Source organism: Arvicola amphibius, chromosome 4 (assembly GCF_903992535.2).
Source record: "Arvicola amphibius chromosome 4, mArvAmp1.2, whole genome shotgun sequence".
NCBI lineage: Eukaryota > Metazoa > Chordata > Mammalia > Rodentia > Cricetidae > Arvicola > Arvicola amphibius.
The window spans coordinates 45,332,711-45,355,233 of NC_052050.1; the positions used below are offsets into that span (position 1 = coordinate 45,332,711).

General features: G+C 48.0%; 1 protein-coding gene across 1 annotated transcript; it reads right to left on the reverse strand.

Annotated features, from left to right (window-relative positions):
* Positions 1–200: 200 nt before the first annotated feature.
* Positions 201–4,364, reverse strand: C4H17orf97 (chromosome 4 C17orf97 homolog). Its single transcript, XM_038324830.1, has 2 exons — positions 4,160–4,364; positions 201–682 (listed from the first exon to the last, which is right to left on the reverse strand). The coding sequence occupies exons 1-2, from the start codon at positions 4,362–4,364 to the stop codon at positions 201–203; spliced, it is 687 nt and encodes a 228-aa protein (XP_038180758.1).
* Between the last annotated feature and the right edge of the window lie 18,159 nt (positions 4,365–22,523).

Consider the following 22,523-nt stretch of genomic DNA (forward strand, 5'->3'; position numbering starts at 1 on the left):
TATACTAACCGCTGAGCCATCTTACCAGTCCCAGGGGCACCTTTCTGAATAGGGATGGTGACTCCTTGGTACCTGTGCACCAACCCCACACTACAAGCATAGGCTTCCTTTGGGTTCTGGTCTGATTTCTTTTTATTATGATTCTTTTTAAACATATAAACGTGTGGCAAGGAGGAGCTTGGCAGCGGGGTGGACAGATGTCACTCTGCTGCAGTGGTGGCTAATTCGGGGTGCAGGAGCTTTGTGGCCTCAAAGTAGCTATGCGCGTGGTCACCCTTGGAGCTGGGCTGTTTGCTGCTCGGACCGCAGTCTTTGTCTGAGAGGTAGGGCAGGTTCTCCACGCTCTCCTCCGTGCTGGGATCCGAGTGGAAGCCCTTGAGGGCCACGAGCCGGTACCGCTTCCTCCGGTTCATCTTGTAGATGCGGATCCTTTCCTTTTCTGCCTCTGGGTCAGTCAGAACCCCATCCCAACGCAGACTCTCATTGATCTGGTTCGAAAGGCTCTCTTCTATTTCGGTAAAGTAGGGGTGACTCATGCCGCACGAATAGGGAAGGCTGTGCCGAGTTTCCTCTTTATCTCGGGGCTCTGCTCTTGAGCCATGGTCTTTGTGGGGATTTAAGATGTCATGGAAAGATGAAGAAAGGGGCTGACTCTTCCGGCCTCGACTGTGATGCTTATCTGCTGAGGAGGTGAGGAGACAAATGTTTGTGCCCGCTAGAATGCCCAATAAAACAGTGATGTAAGGGACGGGGCCTGCCCTTAGCCAGGGGTCAGATGGCAGGAACCTGGGACATCGCCTCGGCCTGATGCTTTCATTATGGCATTTTAGTGCCAGAGGCACCTTTTTCTTTTTGTGGGTGCACCCACACTTGTGCATGCTAAACATAAGTTCTGCCACAACCTACCCCCCAACCAGGGAACCAAGAGACTCTAAAGAGACACTAAAGTTTCATTAACTGTTAGTGTCAAGCAACAAAAGGAGAAGCCAGATCTGAAGGCCCATATGACTCCTGGTGTCCTGTTCTTCATACTGCATCTGCTATCCCTCAACTTAACCTCATACATGCACACCAAATACTCTTCCCACATCTGTGACTCTACACCCGTCCAGACACTGTATGGTAAAGGGAGGGATGGAGGGGGCATGGGGGAAATTACAAATATTGTAATCAGTAGTGTGCGCAACCAGGAAATGCTCTTTATTTTCTTTAAAGTGTTTTAAAAGATTTATTTACTTTTTATATATAAGTGCTTAGCTTGAATGTTGTTTGTGCACCATGTGCATTCCTGGGGTGCCCAGAGAAGTCAGAAGAGGCCATCAGATCCCCTGGAACTGGAGTTACAAATGGTTGTGAACCACCATGTGGGTGCTGGGAATTGAACCTGGGTCTCTGCAGGAACAAGTATTCTTAACAATGGAGCCATCTCTCCAGCCCCTCTTTGTTCTTGTCCTTTCCCCCCCTCTTCTTTTTCCCCCTGTTTTTTCAAGATAGGGTTTCTCTGTGTAACAGTTCTGGCTATCCTTGGAACTTGCTCTGTAGACCAGGTTGACCACCTTGAACTCACAGAGATCTGCCTGTCTCTGCCTCCTGAGTGCTGGAGTTAAAGGTGTGAGGCACCACTGCCTGGCTTTTTTTTTTCCCCTCTCTTTTTTTGAGATGGATTCTCACATATTCCCAGGCTGGTTTCAAGCTCCCTAAATAGCCTAGGATGACGTTGAACTTCTGCCTGCACCTCCCAATGATAGAATTGCAAGCATATACCAGCACCCCTGGTTTCTGGTGTGATGGATTCCAGGGCTCTGTGGGTGCTAGGCAAACCTTCTATCAACTGAGCTACAAAAAGAGCCCAGGGACACTTACGTGCCTTTGCACGCCCTTTCTTCCCTTTTCTCCCTCCTCCTCCCTTTTTCTCTTTTCACATCTCTAGCACTGCAGAATTGCTTGTAAATGCTATAAATGCTGATTCTTTTATCTGCTCCTCTTTCAGTTATATATCTCCTCAAAAAAGGCAAGCTGTGGGAGGATTAAGGTAATAATAATAATAATAATAATAATACAGTTCAGCCTTGACATTTCCTCACCCTCCTAGTCTCGGAAAACTATCTGGTATTCCCTGCTAACAGTTTGATTCCTACAGTCAAAAGTTGCGCCAAAAAGACAAAGCGAACTCCGTGTTTTGCTGGTACACCAAGAATCCGTTGCCTTTCCCTCTCTTTAGCTCCATTCTGCCTGCAGAAGTCATGATAACCCCCATTGCTCCTTCCCCAAACCACAGCACTGTGGGAAGCCTACAGCCCCTTCCACTACCCGCACTGCATGTGCAGCCAACGCCCAACACCTGAGCCCATGTCTAACCATGCCAGAGGTCAGGGCCACTTCCTGCTGGCCAAAGCCACACAGGTGACACTGGAGTCACATCACTGCCAGGTGGAGTCATCCTGATTCACTGCTGCATTCTTCATTAGTGTGGGCGCTTGGTGTCTTTGCTAGGATATCTGGGGGTTCCATGATTGAACTTAGGGAGAGGCAGATGCTGGTGTATGTGTACGCAGGTGAAGGTCTTGGTGAGCAAGACTAGAGTTACCTGTTGTGGGTGTGATGTTTGTGCATGTCTATGAATGTAAGTGCCTAGAACACCTGTGTGGGTATAATGTTTTTGGGGGGTATCTGCTAAGTATTTTTGGATATCCCCAGTTGTGGGTTTTTCCACCTATACAATAAATCAAATCCAGCCAAATTAATAAAACCAGGTTTAATCTGAGCAAAGCAATTCCTGGGTAACTCTCGGAGAAGAAAGCAGCAGAGAAATCACGTGGCTGGTCTATGGGCAGGGTCTTAATTACCCTGTAGGTGTGATCTTGAGCATCTCAGGGGACGGAGCCACAGCTTGGTGGGCTTACTCAGGGGCAAAGACTGGAGAGAGAGAGAGGTGGGACCAAGGTGGGGCTTCTACCTAAACAGTATCTATGCATGTGAGCGTCTAGAGTACCTGCATGGGTATGATATATGGGTGTATCTATGCGTGTGTCTAGAATACCTGCATGGGTATGATATATGGGTGTATCTATGCGTGTGTCTAGAGTACCTGCATGGGTATGATATATGGGTGTATCTATGCGTGTGTCTAGAGTACCTGCATGGGTATGATATATGGGTGTATCTATGCGTGTGTCTAAAGTACCTGTATGGGTATGATATATGGGTGTATCTATGTATGAGAGTGTCTAGTATCTAGATGTGCAATTTGTGTTGACATCTATGAATCTACGTAAGTACCTAACCAAACACACATGTGTGCAGCCTACATGTGTATGCATGAAGGTGCCACCATACTTTAGATTAGTTGGATAGTGTCATATTGCTATAAGAAGGCATTGTAAAGTGTTAGTGATGTTAGGTGGTGGTGGCGGCGCACACCGCCTTTAATCCCAGAATTTGGTAGGCAGATCTCTGAGTTCAAGTCCAGCTTGGTCTACAGAGCAAGTTCCAGGACAGCCACGGCTCCAAAGAGAAACACTGTCTCAAAAATCCAAAACCAAAACCACAAAAGTGTGGGTGGTGGTGGCAGGATGAGAAGGGACCGCCATGAGTTTATGCAGTATTTAGCTGTCCCTTGGTGGAGTCCATTCACGGAAGATTCTGTCTACATTTATTTACACGGGGGTGATTCCTACTAGAGGGGAGAGAGCCTGAAGTCTATCTGTTCCTTTATGGGAGAATCTACTAGTATCTTTCCTCCTGGGCTAGTCTCTTTGAGAAGTCTGTTTGGAAGGGTGTGTTTGCCTGAGGGGCTAGGAAGTTGAAAGGAGGTAGATATACATAAATTAGGTGAACGGCTCTTGGGGTCGGCATCTGTAGGGGTATCTGTGTGGGCTGGAGGATCCTTAGATACTGAGAGTTCTCAGAGGAGGGGGTCTTTGGATATATTGGAACTAAAATTGGTAGAGACTTCCTTGGTAATTAAGGGGTCTCTGTGGTGGTGGGCATAGTCTTATGGGTAGGGCTGGGCATCTCTGGGCTGCCCCAAAGTGTCCTGGGTCACTTTTGGGGTGTGGTGTCTGTTTCTGGCTTGAGGTGACTTCCAGGTAGAAGGGGCATTCATGTGAGGAATCTAAGGTCCAAGAGCCAAAGCAGCCTCGCTAGCTGCTCCTCTTACCGTCGCCCTTGCCCGAACCTTTGGTCTTTTTCTTCTTCTTTTTCTTCTTCACCTTCCGTTTGGCCAGATCGGAGGTGGTGCCCACGATGGGAGGCAGCTTGGAACTCGGCGAGCCCTCAGCGCCTCCTTCCCGCGCCTCCTCCTCCTCCTCGTCCTCTCCCTCCTCGCCATACTCCGCCGCTCCGGTCCCACCGCGGCCGGCCATCCGCCCGCGGGACCGCGACCTGCGCCGGAACAGCCGAGGACCCGCGCCAGGCGGGCTCCAGGCGCTCACTGCCCGCCCGGCCACGCGTCTCCATGGCGACCGTTCCTCGTCGCAAGCTCAACCACGAAGTCGCCGCCAGGGGCCGCCTGCGCCTCTAGCCGTACGCATGCGTGTTTCGATTTGTTTGAGACCTGGTAAGTCAAGGTGACCAGTGCGAAGCAGGATAGAGATGGTTAATGCTGGGCTGACAGTGATATATCTTAGTCACTTCTGTGCCATTTTAAATGATAGCTCTTTTTTCTCTTTTTATCTCTTTTTCTATTTTATCTTATAAAAGAGAAATTTTATCTGTTTTGAGATACGGTCTCAAAGTTCGAGCTGGCCGACCTGGAATTAATTCCTCATCCTCTTGTACCCGCTCCCAAGGACTGGGATTACAGGCATGAGCTCTTGCTATCTGCACCCCCCCCCCACACACACACTTTAATAAATTGTCCAGGGTGGTCCGAAACTCTCACTGTATCTCAGCAGGCCTGGAACTCACCGTTTTCCTGCGTTAGCCTCCCAGTAACTAGGATTACAGGTATGAGCCACCAGTCCTGACACCTCATAAAAATAGTTTTCTGTCGGGAAGTGGTGGCATTAAAATCCCAGCAATCGGGAGGCAGAGGCAGGCGGATCTTTGTGAGTTCCAGGACAGCCAGGACTGTTACACAAACTGTTTTGAAAAACAAACAAAACAAAATTTGTTTTCTTTTTTTTAAAAAAAAACATTTATTAATTAATGTTTATTTTGTGTATGTTTCACCTGAGTGTATGTGTACCTTTTGCTGAGGTTGTATGCATGTGTTTTTATGTTGTATGCGCGTGTTTTTATGTTGTATGCATGTGTTTTTATGTTGTATGCATGTATTTTTAATTTCCTGGAGTTCTGCTGTGAGCCAGAGTACACAGGGCAAGACCAAGTAGAGATGGTTAGATCTCCTTCACTCCTATGCTGTCTCGGTGGGAAGAAGGGCACACCAGACCCTCAGGAACGGAGTTAAAGATGTCTGTGAGCTGTGGTGCTGGGAACCCGGATTGGGTCCTCCACAAGAGCATCAAGTGCTGCGAACTGTTAGCCACCTCCTCAGCACCCCACCCCCACCCCATGGCAATTCTTATCAAGACTATACCTACAGGCTGGGGAATGTAGTTTAATGGTAGGGCGCTTATATAGCAAGTGGGAGACCCATGTGTCCATCAACCCAGCACCACAGTTTTAAGAAGACCAAGCTCATTAATATAATTCGAAAGGCCTGATATGATCTGTTGCTTACCTTTCTTTCAGGTTTAGCCGCCACAGGTCATATTATTTAAACATAACTGCCAAAGCCTGAGGTATAGCTTAGATGGCACCATGCTTGCCTAACATACATCAAGTCCTGTGTTTGATCGCCAGCACCCCATATAATGGGCAGGGTGGCACACGCCTCTAATCCCAGCACTCGGGAGGTGACGATAAATGAAGAAATTCAAGATCATCCTTGGCTCCAAACTGACTCTGAGACTAGCCAGATTACAGGAGACATTGTCTAAAAACCACAACCAAACCCAAGTATGACTGCCATAATATTTCTTATCCCATAAGCCCTTCTGGAATCTCACCATTCCCACCATTCCCACAGAAGGAGACTGTTAGACTCTTCCCCTTCAGTCTGCGTGAATTTGTTGACGTTCTTGTAATGAATAGTCTGTGTCACGTCTGTGACGTAGCTCATTTGTTGGAGTGCCTGCCTTATACGCACGGACCCTGGGCTTCCTCCCTTCACGTCCCCTCCTACTCTCACCCCTGTCTTCCTTGCTTGTTTTATTTAAAGGTGAGTTTAAAATTTTAAATTTCTCTGTGAATTCAAGACCAGATTTCAGTACAGAGCCAGGGCCACACAGAGAAACCCTGTTTCAAACAAACAAAAAAAAAAAAAGCAAAACAAAATTAAATTTACTCTGTGATGTATGTGTGTGCATACATGTGCCACAGCACACATGTGGAAGTCAGAGGACAATCCAAGGGAGCCAGTGTTCTCCTTCTGCTCTGTACACCCTGGGGATGGACTGCAAGACTTCCAGTTTGGTGCCGCGAGGCTCCACTGAGCCATCTTACCTACTGCTTGCTTATTTTTTTGTTTGTTTTATACTAGGGAGTGAGCCTAGGGCTTTATTAATACTAATACTGAGCAGGTGTACTGAGCTGCATCTTCAGCTCTATGGTTCTCATTGTGGTTTTTGTAAGAGTTTTGCCTCAGGATTTTGTTGTGGTTGTTGTTGTTTTTAGTGTGTGTGTGTGTGTGTGTGTGTGTGTGTGTGTGTTTGGAGACAGGGTCCCATGTAACCTAGACTAGTCCCAAACTTTATATAGCCAGGGATGATCCTGCACTTCTGATTCTCCTGCTATCTTAGGGTTATATTGCTGTTAGGTTTTTATGTGCCATAACCACAGCACCTCTTTGTTTTTATTTTTTGTGCATTGGTGTTTTGCCATGGGTGTCAGGTCTCCTAGAACTGGAGTAACAGACAGGTGTGAGCTGCCATGTGGGCTCTGGGAATTGAACCCAGGTTCTCTGGAAGAGCAGTCAGTGCTCTTAACCCCGGAGCCATCCCTCCAGCCCCACAGCATTTCTTATAAAGGAAAACATTTAATTGGGGTTTGCTTACAGTTCAGAGGTTTAGTCCATTGTCATTATGGTAGGAAGCATGCTGGTGCACAGACATGGTGCTGGAGAAGGAGCCAAGAGTTCTACATCCAGATCGGTAAGCAGCAGAGAGAGAGAGAGAGAGAGAGAGAGAGAGAGAGAGAGAGAGAGAGAGAGAGAGAGAGAGAGAGAGAGAGAAAGAAAGAGAGAGCGCTAAGTTGAATCTGGCTAAGCACCTGAAACCTCAAAGCCCACCCCAGTGACACACTTCCCATACGGCCACACCTACTCTAACAAGGCCAAGGCCATACGTCTTAATAGTTCTACTCTACATGAGCCCCTGGGGACCATTTTCATTCAGACCAGCACGCCTGCCTTCACCTCTCTGATTCTGGGATTATAGTCATCTGTACAGTTTATGCAGCGCTGGGAACTGAAGCCCGGGTGGGTTGTGTAGCTTTTCCACCAACTGAGCTTTTACTACAGCCCCAGCCTTGTAAGGGCTCTTCACAGAGCTTAGGTCCAACTCCTCTGTAATTCACGTACTTATTGTCTTTAAAATCATTTTAAAGCTTTTTATAGCCAGGTGGTGGTGACGCATACCTTTAATTCCAGTACTTGGGAGGCATAGGCAGGTGGATCTCTATGAGTTTGAGACAAGCTTGGTCTACAGAGTGAGTTCCAGGACAGCTAGGACTACACAGAGAAACCCTTGTTATGCTCAAGTTTCTGGTCCCCAAATGAATTCACGGAGCCAGATTTCTGATGCAAATTACATGAGGGTTTTTAATAATATTCAAATTTAAGTTTGGACCAACACCTTTCCAGTACCCCAGCATGCTGGGTGCAGAAAGTGTGGCAGGGAGCCCTGGGAGGGTAGAACTTTTAAAGGGGAAATCCCATAATCAGTGGAGTTCAAGTCCTGTCGTCTTGGGATTGGGTGAGGAGGACATAGGATAAAGTAGTTTCTGAACTCATTCGTTAGTTTTCAGGCACGAAAACCTAACAAAGAGCCATAAATTATTGACAAGGTATCTTCAAGGACAGGATGCCTCCCAAGAATATCTGGACCTCGTTAAATTTTATGGCCCTGCTCACTATCTTCTTAATTGGCCATTTTTAGGGTATCTGTTCAAATTTCTGCTATGGCAGCACATTTCTGGAGCTGAGATCGCCCACCTCCCAGCTATTATATGGCTTCAGCTGAAGCACCTTCTTTAAAATGGAGTTTGCAAAGTCAGGTCCTCGCACCCTATCTCGAACCCCTCCCCCAAAGAAAAAAAGAAAAAAGAAGCTATGTTTCCTTGAGTCTTAAGGTTAAGTTCAAAACCCATCTCAAATTAATTTGTGAGCAAAGTTAGATAAAGATCAACAAATGAATTTCCAGTTGTTCCCCAAGCTCCCATCAAGAAGACATTCTTGGGGCTGGAGAGATGGCTCAGAGGTTAAGAGCATTGCCTGCTCTTCCAAAGGTCCTGAGTTCAATTCCCAGCACCACATGGTGGCTCACAACCATCTGTAATGGGATCTGGTGCCCTCTTCTGGCCTGCAGGCATCCACACAGACAGAATATTATATACATAATAAATAAATAAATTTTTTTTAAAAAAAAGAAGACAATCTTTTCTTCATGGACTTCATTGAACACTTTTTTTTGAGACAAGGTTTTGCTATGTAGCCCAGGCTAGCCTCCAACTCACAATCCTCTTTCTGCCTCAGTCTCCCAAGTGCTAGGATTACAGGAACCATGCCTAGCTTAACTCAGAACATTTTTAGAAACCTATGTATATAACAATTTCTGGACCCTCTATTATATTTCTTGTTGTTCCATATGACTGTACTTGTACCAATATCACACTGTCTAGATATTATAGCTTTATAATTAGTATTTTCTATTTTATTATCTTTATGTGTATGGGTATCTTACCTTTATATATGTCTGTGCATGCCTGGTGCCCATGGAGGCCAGAAAAGAGTGTCAGCCCCCTGAAACTGGAGTTACAGAAGGTTGTAACCCACCATGTGGGTGCTGGGAGTCAAACCTGTGTCCTCTGGAAGAGCAGCCAGTGCTCCTAGATACTGAGCCATCTCTCCAGCCCCTATAATTAAGTCTTGATCTCACATAGTCCAAATATTCCAACTGGGTTCATTTTAAATATTATTTTGATTCCCATACTCTCTTGTTCTTATATATACATTTCAAATCTTCTTGTCTTTTTTTTCATTGGGTTTCTTGTTTGTTTTTGTTTTTTTCTCTGTAGCTTTGGAGCCTGTCCTGGAACTTGCTCTGTAGACCAGGCTGGCCTTGAACTCAGAGAGATCTGTCTACCTCCCGAGTGCTGGAATTAAAGGCGTGCACCACCACTGCCAGGCTTTCCATTGTTTTTAGGTAGCCTGCTGAGATTTTGATGGGACTGCATCCAGTCTATGGATTTAGCACTTAGTGGATGCCAGTTATTAGAACTGATCTGTGCACTTGCACCTGGCTCAGGGATGTGCTGCTCTGCAAAGGGCCCTCCAGTCAGCCTGGCAAACTCTCGTAGGTGAGCACTCAGCCTCTGCCTCTTGCCTGTCTGGTTCTGTCCATAAGAAGCAAGGGCTGGTGGGGTGGCTCAGCAGTAAAGGCACTGAGCACCGAGCCTGGCAAGTGGAGTTCCATCCCGGGACTCACACGGAAGAAGGTGGGGACAGACTCTAGAAAGTTGGCCTTGGACCTCCTCATACATTCCGCGCATTCGCGCACGAATGTGGGCACACACACTAAGTAAATGGCATGGAAAAAGAGCCATGTAAAGATAAATGACAGCTGTCCTTTGCTTGCAGATCTCCTTTTCTCAGCATTGGAAAGCTGAGGCAGGAGGATTTCCACAAGTTTGAGGCCAGCCTGGGTTACATAATAGGTTCCAGGCCATCCCAGACTAAGGAATGACACCTGTTTCAAAACAGCAAAATAGGTTTCAGAGATTTTGGCCCAGAATCAGTAGGTACATAGCTCTGGGCCTGTGGGGAGACGTCCCATTGTGGTGCAAACCCAAGGTGGGTAAAATCTCCCCTTATGGGCTGGGGAGAGGAAGAGAAAAGGGAAGAAGGAAGTGGCTTCTCACAAGCCCCTTGAGGGAAGCTAAAGGCCTCACACTGGCCCCACCTCAGATTTTTTGGCATCTCTGCTTAGCGCCACTCTGGAGAGCAAGCCTCTACCACGTGAGGCTGGGGGAGACAATCAGACCTGAGCAGCAATGTGGTTCTCGGGCCACTCACTGCAGGTTAGCCCTCCTTTCCCAGCCACCAAACCCTGGGCTTCTTCAGTTCTTGAGGTTCTTCCGATATTTTTTCTTTTTCTTGTCTCCCCACCCTCAGTTCTTTAAAGACAAGATTTCCTTATTACCCCGTGTGGAACTGCTGCGGAACATTCTTTTCGTACAATCTGAATATATATTACTCTCATTGGTTGATAAAGAGCTGATGTCCTGATAACTAGGCAGGATTTTCAGAGCAGAGGAATTCTGGGAAGAAGGGAGTGGAGTCAGGAAGAATCCTGAGGAGATTGGAGGGAGATTAATTTACCGTACTGAGAAAAGATAGCAAGCCATGTGGCAGAGGATAAGAAATATGATTTCATTTGAGTTATAAGGACTAGCTAAAAATAAACACAAGCTATCAACTGAGCATTTATAATTAATATTAAGTCTCTGAATGATTATTTGGGATCAGCTGCTGAGACACAGAGAAACTCCACCTACATGGAACTATCTATGTAGCCCAGGAAGGCCTCAAACTCGCAAAATCCTCCTGCACCAGTCTTCTGTCAGCTGGGATTACAGGTGGGACTCCTGTGCCCAGTACAGTTTTCCAAGCCATCCCATCTCCTCATAAGCTTACACCATTCTCTCTGTGCTGTGGACTTCCAGTGGTTTTGTTGTTGTTATTGTTTTTCTTTATTCGAGGCAGCGTTTCTCTGTAGCTTTGGAGCCTGTCCTGGGACTCGCTCTTGTAGACCAGGCTGCCCTCGAACTCACAGAGATTCAGTGTTCTGTCCTTAGCCTGGAGCCCACATCACCCACTTGTCCCACATCCAGCATCCAGCCTAACTGCCCACTGCACAGATTCACGGGAACAGGCTGCATCAGTTACTGGGTTGCTTACTGTGTTGATTTGAGATTCCCCCTCCCCCCCCCCCAACAAACAAGCATCAAGGCGGGAAATTGAGGGGAAAGAGTTTACTCGGGAGGTAATCCCAGGAAATACCAGTAGAAGAGAAATGAACGAGTGAGCCCAGAAGTGGGACTGCTAAGGAAAGGCCACTGCCCTGTCAGGTACTGCACAGCCAGAGTGCAGTCCTCCCAGAGAACTCTGGGTACTGCTGTAAAAACACGCCCAGAGAGATCCAACGAAGACACCAAGACACAGCTGGAGATTATCCACCAGTGCCAGGAATGGTTCCATTTCCAGCGAGTCTGGCTCGCTTTGGCAGGCCCGATATTCTCCACGCAAAATGGGGAGGGGAGATGTCTTGGTAGCTAAGAGCGCGGACTGTTATTCCAGATGACCCAGCTTCAATTCCCAGCATCTACCTGGCGGCTCACAACCACCTGTTAACTATGCATGTGGTATGCGGACGTATATGTAGGCTAAATACACAGATACATAAGATAAACAAAAAAAATTCTTTGAAAGTGTCCACCCAGCCCTCAGGAGGCTGAGGCAGGCGGATTTCTGTGAGTCTGAGAGGTCAACTTGGTCTACGGAGTGAGTTTAAGATACCCATGGCTACACACAGAAACCCTGTCTCAAAAAAAACAACCCACAAGGGGTGGAGGGGGAACAGTCTGCTGCAGTGGCCACTCCTCTTCATCCCCCTATTCTCCTGCTGCAGAGTGCACTAGTCTGGTTTGTGTACCTGCTGCAAAGACCGTCTGTTCCCTGACCTCAGGGTGGAATCCAGCAGGGCCAATGTGACAACCCTAGTTATTTGCCTCATAGAAGGAATTTGGGACCCACTCCTGGCCTCGGCTGGAGGCCCCTGGAAGGTGCCAGACCCTGTCGTGTGTGGATATGGGGCTAGGTCATAGCCAACATCTTCCATTTGATGAGCGTTAGCCCGAGGACAAGCCAATGCTCCAAATGGGAGAGACTCTTTGGGAACCCAGTATTTGAGATACACCCAGATTTAATTTTTAATGATAGAAAGGTGGGGTGCAAGGGGAGCATTGTACGTGTGTGTCTAGGTGTGCTCAGAAGCCATGTGTGTCAGGTCCTCTCTGTGCTGGGATTGCAGGCAGCTTTGAGGTGTGCAGCGTGGATGCTGGGAATCGAACCCAGGTCTTCGGCAGGAGCAGCAAGTGCTTCTAACTGCTGGGACATCTCTCCAGCCCCTCGAGAGAAATAAATCTTAACAGCTATAACCTTAGCGCTTGGGAGGTGGAGGCAGGAGGAGGAGTTAAAGGTTAGCCTCAATGACATATAGAGATCAAGGCCAGCCTGGTCTACACGTGAGCCTGTCTGTTGAAAGGTGGACCTAGTGACGGTCCTTGCTCTCTCCTTTGTCCTTCTAACCTGTCTTCTAACTCATTTCTTCATCCTGGCTTCCTGACAGCAGCCAGGTGTTAAGAACAGACATGGTTCCCTCATCAGCAGTGGCAGGAGGGTGGCACTGGCACTCTGTAGTGTCCCCAAAACAGACCCCTGAGCCTGTGAGGAGGCTGCCGCCAAGACAGGGTTGAAACTACTGAGCATGTGCAGACTTCTGGGATGCCAGCTTCTGTTCTGGTTGTTCAGTCCTGGAGCTGTCTTCAGGATGCAGGTAGCCTCCTCTTCCCTGGCTAGCCAGACAGAAATAAAACTCCCTGCCGGCCTCGCTGTCTCCTGTCTCCACTAACTGGATTCTCGAGGCTGCAAGTGAACAGACCTGACCCGGTCCCTCAGTACAGGGGCAGACCTCGGAAATATGCTAAATAAAAAGGGCGGTTTCAGGGAAGGCAAGGTGGAGCTGAATGGGGACTGGAGAGGTGGCTTGGAGGTGCAGAGAGTACACTGCTCTTCCAGAGGACCCGAGTTCAGTTCCCAGCACCCAGCTCAGGCTGTCACAGCTGCCTCTAAGTCCAGCCCCGGGGGAATCTGATGCCTTGGGTCTTTAGTGCTCTACTAGGGTTGGAATTATTGATGTATAGTCTATACCCAGCTTCACTGTGCAGCCCTGGCACACCTGAACTTCTATAAATTAGGCTGGCCTTGAACTCACAGAGCTCTACCTGCCTCTGCCTCCCAGGTGCTGGGGTTGCACCTGGTGTGATCTGACTTTTTGAAAACTGTAATTAACTGACATTTTGAAAACTGTAACTAATAAATTTTATTAATTAATTAATTTTTAATTTTATTTATTAATTTATTTGGTTCAATTTGGTTTCGTATCCAAGGATGAACTACTTACTGATCCTCCTGTGTACCTGAATTAGAAACATGTATCATCATATTTGATTTATGCAGTTCTGGGACCTCACCCAGGACCCCCTTCAATCTAGGCAAGAATGCTACCAACTGAGGTGCATCCCCTGCACTAAGTTTGTTTCTCTGAGACAAGACCTTGCTGGATCCTGGACAGGGTCTGGGCCAGCCTGGAACTCTGACTCAGAATGTCCTGCCACTGAGCCTTACCACCCGAGTTCAGTCCTTGGACCTACATGATGATCGGAGAAAACCAACTCCCGAAAATTGTCTTCTGAGTTCCTCTCCCCACACATTAGTTTAGAAATTGAGAAAGATTTAGCTGGGGTGGGCGGCACCCGTTATCACAGCTGCTCAGGAGGCTGAGGAGAGAGGCTCAGCTGAGCCGACAATTGCAACATGGTAAGACTCCAGCTGACTCCAGCTGAATCAACTTTGCCTTAGCTCCCATTTTTCTGTCTTATAAATAATTCTCACCCTGAAGAAGGGCAGTGGGCAATGGGCAACTCTCAGAACCTTGCTTGTGCGCCTCCTCTGCCTGGCCAGGTTCCTTGAGGTCAGAGCCTGTGGCGTGTTTCACTGTGTTCTCCCTGCAGAGCCCAGCTCCTGGCACAGCTGAAATGCTATACATGAATGAATGATGTAGGATAATGGGACTTGGTGTCGTCTCTGTGTGGGACTGTACCGGTCGGTGTGTCCCTGTCTAAGAGACAAAGAAACAAGCACAGATTCAAAGTGGCTTGCTGAAACTTTTTATGTTAATCTGGAACCCTCTGTTCCAGATCTATATATCTGTGTGTTTGTCTGTCTGTCTGTGTGCATGTGTGTGTGGGCAGTGGTGGTGAGGAGTTGGGATCCATGTGCTCAGAACGCTCCCTGCTACTGAGCGCCAACCCCCTCCCCCTCTGTGGCTTCTTTCAGAACACAGTAGGCTTCCCAAGTTCACTGACCCCCAAGGGAGCTGGTGGGTGGTGTTTTCATGGTCGCTGTTGGCTTCCTTGTTGACACTTTCTCCCGGAGGTAAGTGGCTGAGAGCCGTGGAGTCTTTCTCTGGGAGGATCGGGTTTTCCCCCTTTGGCCCCTGTTGTCATGGGTAGGGTTTGTGGCTTCGCGGCTTCCTGTTGCCTGCACAGCCTGGCTCCCTCAGCAGGCTGCTATGCTAAGCACTGTCCTGCCCAAGCTCTCTGTGTTTTTCCCAAAGAGGGCAGGCTGTTTTATCAGTACCGACCTGAGAGTTGGGTCAAAGGAGCCCCCGATGTGGGTCTCGTGTTTCACAGAATCCAGCTCAATCTCTGCTCCAGTGACCTCTTCTGAAGAGACAGAGATGCTGTAGCTCAGGTTCTTGTCCACCAGCAGTTGTCTCCCCTCCTATACAGTCTGAGTACCTGGACCTTTCTGATTTCTTATCCACACAGCCGTGGCCTGCTTGGAGAAACCATGTGGCCTGCTTGGAGAAACCATGTGGCCTGCTTGGAGAAACCATGTGGGCCTCCTTCCTTGGTCCACCTTCCAGGGCCCTTCCAGGCCAAAGGCAGCATGGGTTGAACCTGGAAAGGCAGGTCAAAGTTTCCAAACTTGTGTGCTTGAGGGACCTTTTCAGAGTAAGTTGGGAACAGGAGGGGAGGGGGCAGGCTGTGGGATGGCACAGAACCCCCACAAGCTTGAGATACGAAACTGAAATCTGGCCTGCCAGATTGGAGAGAAGGTACATTTGTCAAGGTAGGCGAATAGTACGTATTTTACTTAACACTTTGTCAATTTAATTTCTAACATTTAATATTTATGCATACGGTGCGTGGGTCCCCGTGTCTGTTCTTGCCCTGGGGTTTGCAACTGTTAAAGGCAGGCCTGGGGCTAAGGATGTATCTCAGTGGTAGTATGCTTGCATAATACATAGGGTACCCTAAATTCAACCCCTCTTACAGAAGGGGGAAAGAGAAGAGGGTAATGTTAGCATTCATTCTGGGGGCTGGGGTTGTAGCTCAGTTGGAAGAGTGCTTGCCTACCTAGTGTGGGAAGCCTGATGCTCCAAAGTCCTGACGATCCCCAGCACCATATAAACTGGCTGTGGTGGTGCACATCTGTAATTCTAGCACTTGAGGGGTAGAGGCAGGAGTTCAAAGTCACCCTTGGCCAGCATGGGCTATAACAGGCCCTTTCTGAAAAATAAAATAAAATGGGGAGGGACTGGAGAGATGGCCCACAGGCTAAGAGTTCTGTTCCCTTCTCAGCAGCAGCACTGGATGCCCCAGCAGCCTATAGCTCTAGCTCCAGGGGTCCAATACCCTCACCTGGCCTCCAAGGGCTCCTGCATTGACCTGTCCCCCTAGACCCTCTGCATAGACATATGGGGAAAAAAATAAAACCTTTAAGAGAAATTTTTTAAAAAGTAACAAAAGTACCCCCTCCTGTTAAAATAGGTTTGAGACCATTTGAGCAATAAAGCAAGAACCTGCTTCAAAGGGAATGGAGGCTGATGATAAGGTTACTTCATGGGCCTGAAACCTGTCCTAAAAGAAAAAGAGATTAGACAAAGGAGACAAAAGGGCAGACAGCCATCAGCAAGGTAAGCAAGATCTCAGAAGAAGCCCGCCTGTGGCCCCTCCATCTCAGACTTCCGGACTAGACAGCTCAGAGACCGACATACCTCTTGTTTAGCAAGTGCTGTCACGCTTGTCAGTGCCCTTTCTATGGGGCTTCCTTGTGGCAGCCCCAGAAAACAATATAGCTCCTTTTGCCCTCCTCCTCCACCGCCTGGGGACCACACTTCATTTGCTCTTTCCTGTTCTCCACCTGAGACCTGGCTCACCCTGTGACTTCCTGGTGTATTGAGTCACCAGAGCAGAGACACTCAGCATAGTTAATGGCAGGTATGAAAAGGATTCAGTCACCTCTCTTCATCTCTAGATTTTGACATTTTCAAACCCCATCTTTGAGGGTGTGGGTCTTAGCTATGCAGGAGCTGGGGCTCCAGAAAGCAATGGAGACAGTAAAATTTGACAGGGCTTTGTTAAGAAGGGGTGGGAGTGGGTTTGTGCAGGCAGTCACCCAGCTGCCCACTGGTCCCATCTGGAGGCTGCGTCCTGCTCAGCTATGTGCAGGTTTGAGTCCAGTTCTGCAGTTTATTTGCTATGTTGTTAAGAATTTAAGGTTACTGGGGATTTTTACCGAGTTCAAGGCCCCCAACAATCTAGTCTAAGCCACCAATCCACAATATGCCAATGAAAGGGATAACTAGTTGGGATTGTTATAAAAGTTAATCTGCTAGCTTTGCCTGTCACCTGGGTACCCTGTCCCTTTAAGGGACAAGCCCTGCCCACTCCCAATCTACCCCTTCCTGCCAAGGCAAACAGATTTCCTGCCTCCTGTCTTTCCAAGAGGCGCTCTCTCTCTCTCTCTCTCTCTCTCTCTCTCTCTCTCTCTCTCTCTCTCTCTCTGTCATTTTCCCCTTAGGTTTATTTATTTATTATGCATACAGTATTGTCTGCAGGCCAGAAGAGGGCACCAGATGTCATTATAGATGGCTGTGAGCCACCATATGGTTGCTGGGAATTGAACTCAGGACTTCTGCAAGAGAAGCCAGTGCTTTTAACCTCCGAGCCATCTCTCCAGTCCCTCAGTCCTTCTTCTGGAAAGGCAGCTTCTGCCTCTCTTCCTTCTTCTCCTTCTTCTCTTCTCTCCCTTCCTTTCTTCTCTTTCCCTCTCTCTTCTCCCCAGCCCACTAAATAAACTCTATACCCAAGCTCTCTCCACAGGGCACATGGCACGTGACATATCTGTCTGTCTCCCGCCCGCTACAGCCTCAGGTCATTGGCTGTCCCCTCTTGATCCTGGCCTTGGGTCACCTGTGATATGAATGATAACAGGGACTGAGGAGAAGGCTCAATTAGTGCCTCCCAACCTTCAGTACTCAATAAAAGCCTGACTTGGAGTCTGGAACCCCAGGGCTGCGCTTGGGAGACAGACAAATTCTTGTAGTTAACTGGCGAGAAAACCCAGGGAATTGATGAGCCTAGGTAGAGACGAAGGAAGACACCTGGCATTGGCCTCTGGCCTCTGTTTGGTTAAAAGTGTCACCTCAAAACAAAACAAAACAAAAAAGTGTCACCTCAGCCCCTAACATCCTTATCCAAAAAAGTTTGGGATGTTTGACTGGGGCTTCACCCCAGGCCCCTGGCATTGATCTTGAAATGTTGGGTGGAAAGTTCCATTTCAAAGCTCCTCCCCTGGGAGTTGCCTCAGTCCAAACTCTATCTCCGAGAAAGCTCACCAAACAGTGACCCCTCCCCAGGGAGGGTCAAGACCACTCCCACAGGCTGTTTAAACTGCCCCCCAGAGAATGAACATGTGGTCTCCCCCTTTTCCTCTCTGGCCCTCTTCGTGCTTTCCTGGGGGCCACCTGGGAGCACTGCTGTCCATTAAACCTGGACATCTTTTAATTCGGTCTGATTTGGTCTGATTGGGATTATTGAATTGGTGGAGAGGTTTGTCAGTCAGAAAACACTTAACAGCCCCCACACACAGATATCCACATATACACATATGTACATGTGCACACACACTGTTTTAGTTAGGGTTTTTATTGATGGGAAGAGACACCATGACCATGCCAACTCTTATAAAGGAACACATTTTAATTGAGTTGGTGGCTTACAGTTTCAAAGGTTCAGTCCATTATCATTGTGGTGGAGGAGCATGGCGGCTGGGAGTATGGCAGTGTGCAGGCATGCATGGAGCTGGAGATTCTACATCTTGATCCAAAGGCAACAGGAAGTGAACTGAGTCACTAGGGGTGACTTGAGCATATAAGAGACCTCAAAGCCTGCCCCCACAGTGATACATTTCCTCTAACATGGCCATACCTACTCCAACAAAACCACACCTTCTAACAGTTCCTCTCCCTTTGGGGACCATTTTCTTTCAAACCACCTGATGGATGGAAGCTTCACCCCAGCCCCTGGCATCCATATATCCAAAGAGTCTGGAATGTTTGGGTAAAGGTTTCACTCTAAGCCCCATCCACTGGGAGTTGCCTCAGTCCAGACTCTACCCCCAAGAAAGCCCACCAAATGATGACCCCTTCCCAGAGATGCTTAAGACCACTCCCACAGGGTATTTAACTGCCCACCTCCAGAGAACAAACACGTGGTTTTCCTTTCTCCTCTCTAGGGGCATGGAAAGCCATCCAGGAGCGTTTGTAGCCATTAAACCTGGACTTTTTCTAATTCAATCTGATTTGGTCTGATTTGGATTATTGCGTCGGCAAAGAGGCTGATGGGGTGCAGAAGCTTTTCACCATCATACATACATGAAGCCCCACGTGAACACATGTATACAACACACACACACACACACACACACACATTAATGGTAAAAAAGAGTGGAAGTGTGGAAGGCCACCAATGTGGCCTACTGGGTAGAGGCACACATAAATGGGTGCAGTTACCCCAAGTTCATATTCAGAGTACTGACATGAACTTTAAATTGAAATTGAGGAAAACCTGGGACAGAAGTGTAGCATGATTTCTAATTGGTCTTCATAAATAAAATCAGGAGTCAGATATTAGGGGGTGAAAGCTGACGGGTCAGTGGGCAGTGTGCCTAGTCACTAAGAGACCTTTCACCTCTACTGATGCTCAGACCAAAGGGGCGATCCTGTCCTCAGACTGCCTCCTCAACCCGAATGGGTGATCCTCAGACTGTACCTTCTCCTCCTGCCTTATATTCCTCTCTCCGCCCAGCCATATGGCTCCTGTCTCCGGCTCCCTAGTGCTGGGATTAAAGGCATGTGATTCCAAGTGCTGGAATCGTGAGCTCTGTTTCTCTCCTAGACAGATTCAATCTGGCCTTGAGTTCTGGGATTAAAGGTGTGCGCCACCACTCCCTGGCCTCTAGTGGCTTAGGTCTGCACTCTGGTCTTCAGGAAAGCTTTATTTGTTAAAACACAAAATATCACTCCACGGAGGGAGGAGAGCTGAAAAACAGAGCAGTCTTAGTTACAATGATAGAGGTCTCTGCTACACTATCTCATCTCACGTCCAGTTCTGCCAGGTGTTGGTAAATCGTAATCACTGCAGTCACCCAACCGGGCAAATTAGTTCCCTGGAGAGCACACCTGTGTACAGACTAGACCAACTGCATCATCACAGAGAGCCCCACTTCTTTTGAGGGGCAGATGTCCTACCAGGAAGCTTCCTGTCCCTTGCAGGTAATTTCTGTTTTGTTTGTTTGTGATTTGTTTGTTTATTATGTATACAGTGATGGGCCTGCACGCCAGAGGAGGGACCAGATCTTATTGTAGATGGTTGTGAGCCACCATGTGGTTGCTGGGAATTGACTTCTGGAAGAGCAGCCAGTGCTCTTAACTCAGCCATTTCTCCAGTCCTGGTAATTTGTTTTTAATGATAAAGCTGTGCTTCTCCATCAGCCTTAATGCTCCTTAAATCTAAAGTGACTGCAGGTTTAGGGCAATGACTGAATGCTAGGCCTTTAGCCAATGTTTAGTGGTCTGGTGGGCCAAGTGAAAGCAATGCTTTTTATCAAGAGCAATTTCTAAATGCTCATTTTAAAGTGAACTTGGGCAAACTTATGCCTGTCTGCCAGGACAGGCTCCAAAGCTACAGAGAAACCCTGTCTCGAAAAACCAAAAAAAAAAAAAAAAACCAAAAAAAAAAAAAAAAACAACTGTAAAAGATTAGCTGGCAGTGGTGGTGCACACCTTTAATCCCAGCTCAGGAGGCAGAGGCAGGTGGATCTCTGTGAATTCGAGGCCAGCCTGGTCTACAAGAGCTAGTTCCAGGACAGGCACCAAAGCTACAGAGAGAAACTTGTCTCAAAACAAACAAACAAAAACCAGTAAAAGATGTATTTATTTTTACGTGTATGAGTGTTTGGTTGCATGTGCACCACACACCTGGAGCGCCTTTGGAGACCAGAAGGGGGTGTCAGATCCCCTGGACCTGGAGTTTCAGACTACTGTGGCTATGTGGGTTTTGGGATCTGAACCCAGGTTCTCAGCAAGAGCAGCACCAAGTGTTCTTAGCCACTGAATCCTCTCAATAACCATTTGTGCTTGTTTTCTTGACACAGGGACTCACTGTGTAGCCCTGGCTTGCCCAGTTCTATCTCCAAGCCAAAGTTTTTATAACTCTGTCTGCTTGCAAAACATCACAGCTGGGCTGTCTGACTGCTGACATCCAGGCATTCCTTCATGCAGCTGTATGCAATTTTGCCTTAATTCTACATACTTGGGGGGGCATTGGGGGAGTCACCGTCTATGTGATACAGGAAAGCCATCATCCATGCTGGGGAAGACTCTCCAGTGTGCTGCTTGGAGCCACCTAAGCTCTGGTGACCCCTGAGGTGAACTATGGTGGAACTGTCCCTTAGTCTGCCCACTTGAAAGAATCTGAGCAATACTACCAACTTAGCCACCTCCCATGTCTGTTTTTTTCTTTTTATTTCTTTAGTTTTATTCTTTTTTTTTTTTAAAAAAAAAAAAAACCTTTTAGAACTTTATTGTGAGACATGAATTCCATGGGTAGGCCTGGCTAGACTGGAACTGTGGAGACCAGGCTGGCTTCAAACTTCTAGAGATCTGCCTGCTTCTGCCTCCTGAGTGCTGGGATGAAAGGTTTGCTCCACCAAGCTGGGCAAAACCAACATTTTCTTTAAGCGAACATTTTGTGCCATCTGCCAAAGTTACAGATACTGACACTGGCACCCAGGGCAGGCCTCCAGGTCCCAGCACCATGGTGTTTTTGTGGGGAACTTGTCTCAAACATGCAACGACATGGTGACTGTTCAGTAGGGCCCAGAGGTGGTTGATTCCCTTTGTGTAACTGTGGACAAACTAAAATGATGCCTGCCGCTCTTTCAGTAGCCCAGGGAAGCCCTCACACCAGCCTGCTCTGCCCAGGAAGGGTCTAGGTGAATAGACTCTTCCCCATCCACACCTAGACCAGTGCAGGAGACAGGAGCCACACACGACCCGGAGTGCCCGGGCTCTGACTGGGCTGTTGCTGGGGAGTCAGGAGCCCATCCTGGAGACTTTATACTTGGAATCCAGAAACTAGCATTTATGAGCTTTGTGACCTTGGGTCAGTAACCTCCGGAGACCTCAGCCTTGCTTCCTCTACCTGTAAAACAGGTGGCTTTGTGAGGCTGAGATGGGGTCAACCAGAGTGTGATGGATGCAGGTTCTCATGTTGTCTTCCGAACCATTTCTGGAGGCCTTTTCCCACTGCAAGTCCCAGGAGGCTGGGACTCACTCACCTGCAGTTGGGTTAGTTGTTTACCCCAGCCTGCTTCACTGTGTGTGGTTAAGAGGAAGCTGGGGCCTCTTTGAACCTCAGCTGCCTTCAGCATGTGGGCTGCTGTGCCCGCTCCATCACCCAGCCCCCACAGAGGTGGCTTCTGGAACACTAAACCCTAACAGATTTATCTCAAATAGTTGTTATTGATTTATGCTCCTGTTCCCATAGGATGTCTCCAGAGGAGGAAATAGAATCAGGCCTTGCTGGGGACAGCTGCTGTTGTGACTGAACCCTGCAGGTTGTTGGTTCTGAGGCAGAGAGAGAGCCCCAAAATGCTTGTTTCCCAGAAAAATTCCTGGAAAGTGTTAAGAAAAACAAAGCTGAAGGCTGGAGGCCCCAGGTGCTATGCCCTTCATAATCTCTAGAGTGGGGAGAGGGAAGACTGGGAGTTCAATACCTATAAAGAGTTGAATGCCTTCCCAGGATGCAAGAGATCCTGTTTGATAAAGCCACACACATGCACGCGCACATACACACATACACACACACACACGCACGCATGCATTCACAGGCACGCATGCACACACACATACACACACATAGCCCAGACCTGCTGGCATAGGCCTGTAATCTCAACTACTTTTGAGACTGAGGCAGGAGGATTACAAGTTCAAAGAGCCTGCTTGGGTACTGAACACGCCCCTAGCTTAAAGGCCTGGAGAGATGGTTCAGCAGCTAAGAACACTGTCTGCTCTACTCTTCCAGAGGTCCTGAGTTCAGTTCCCAACACC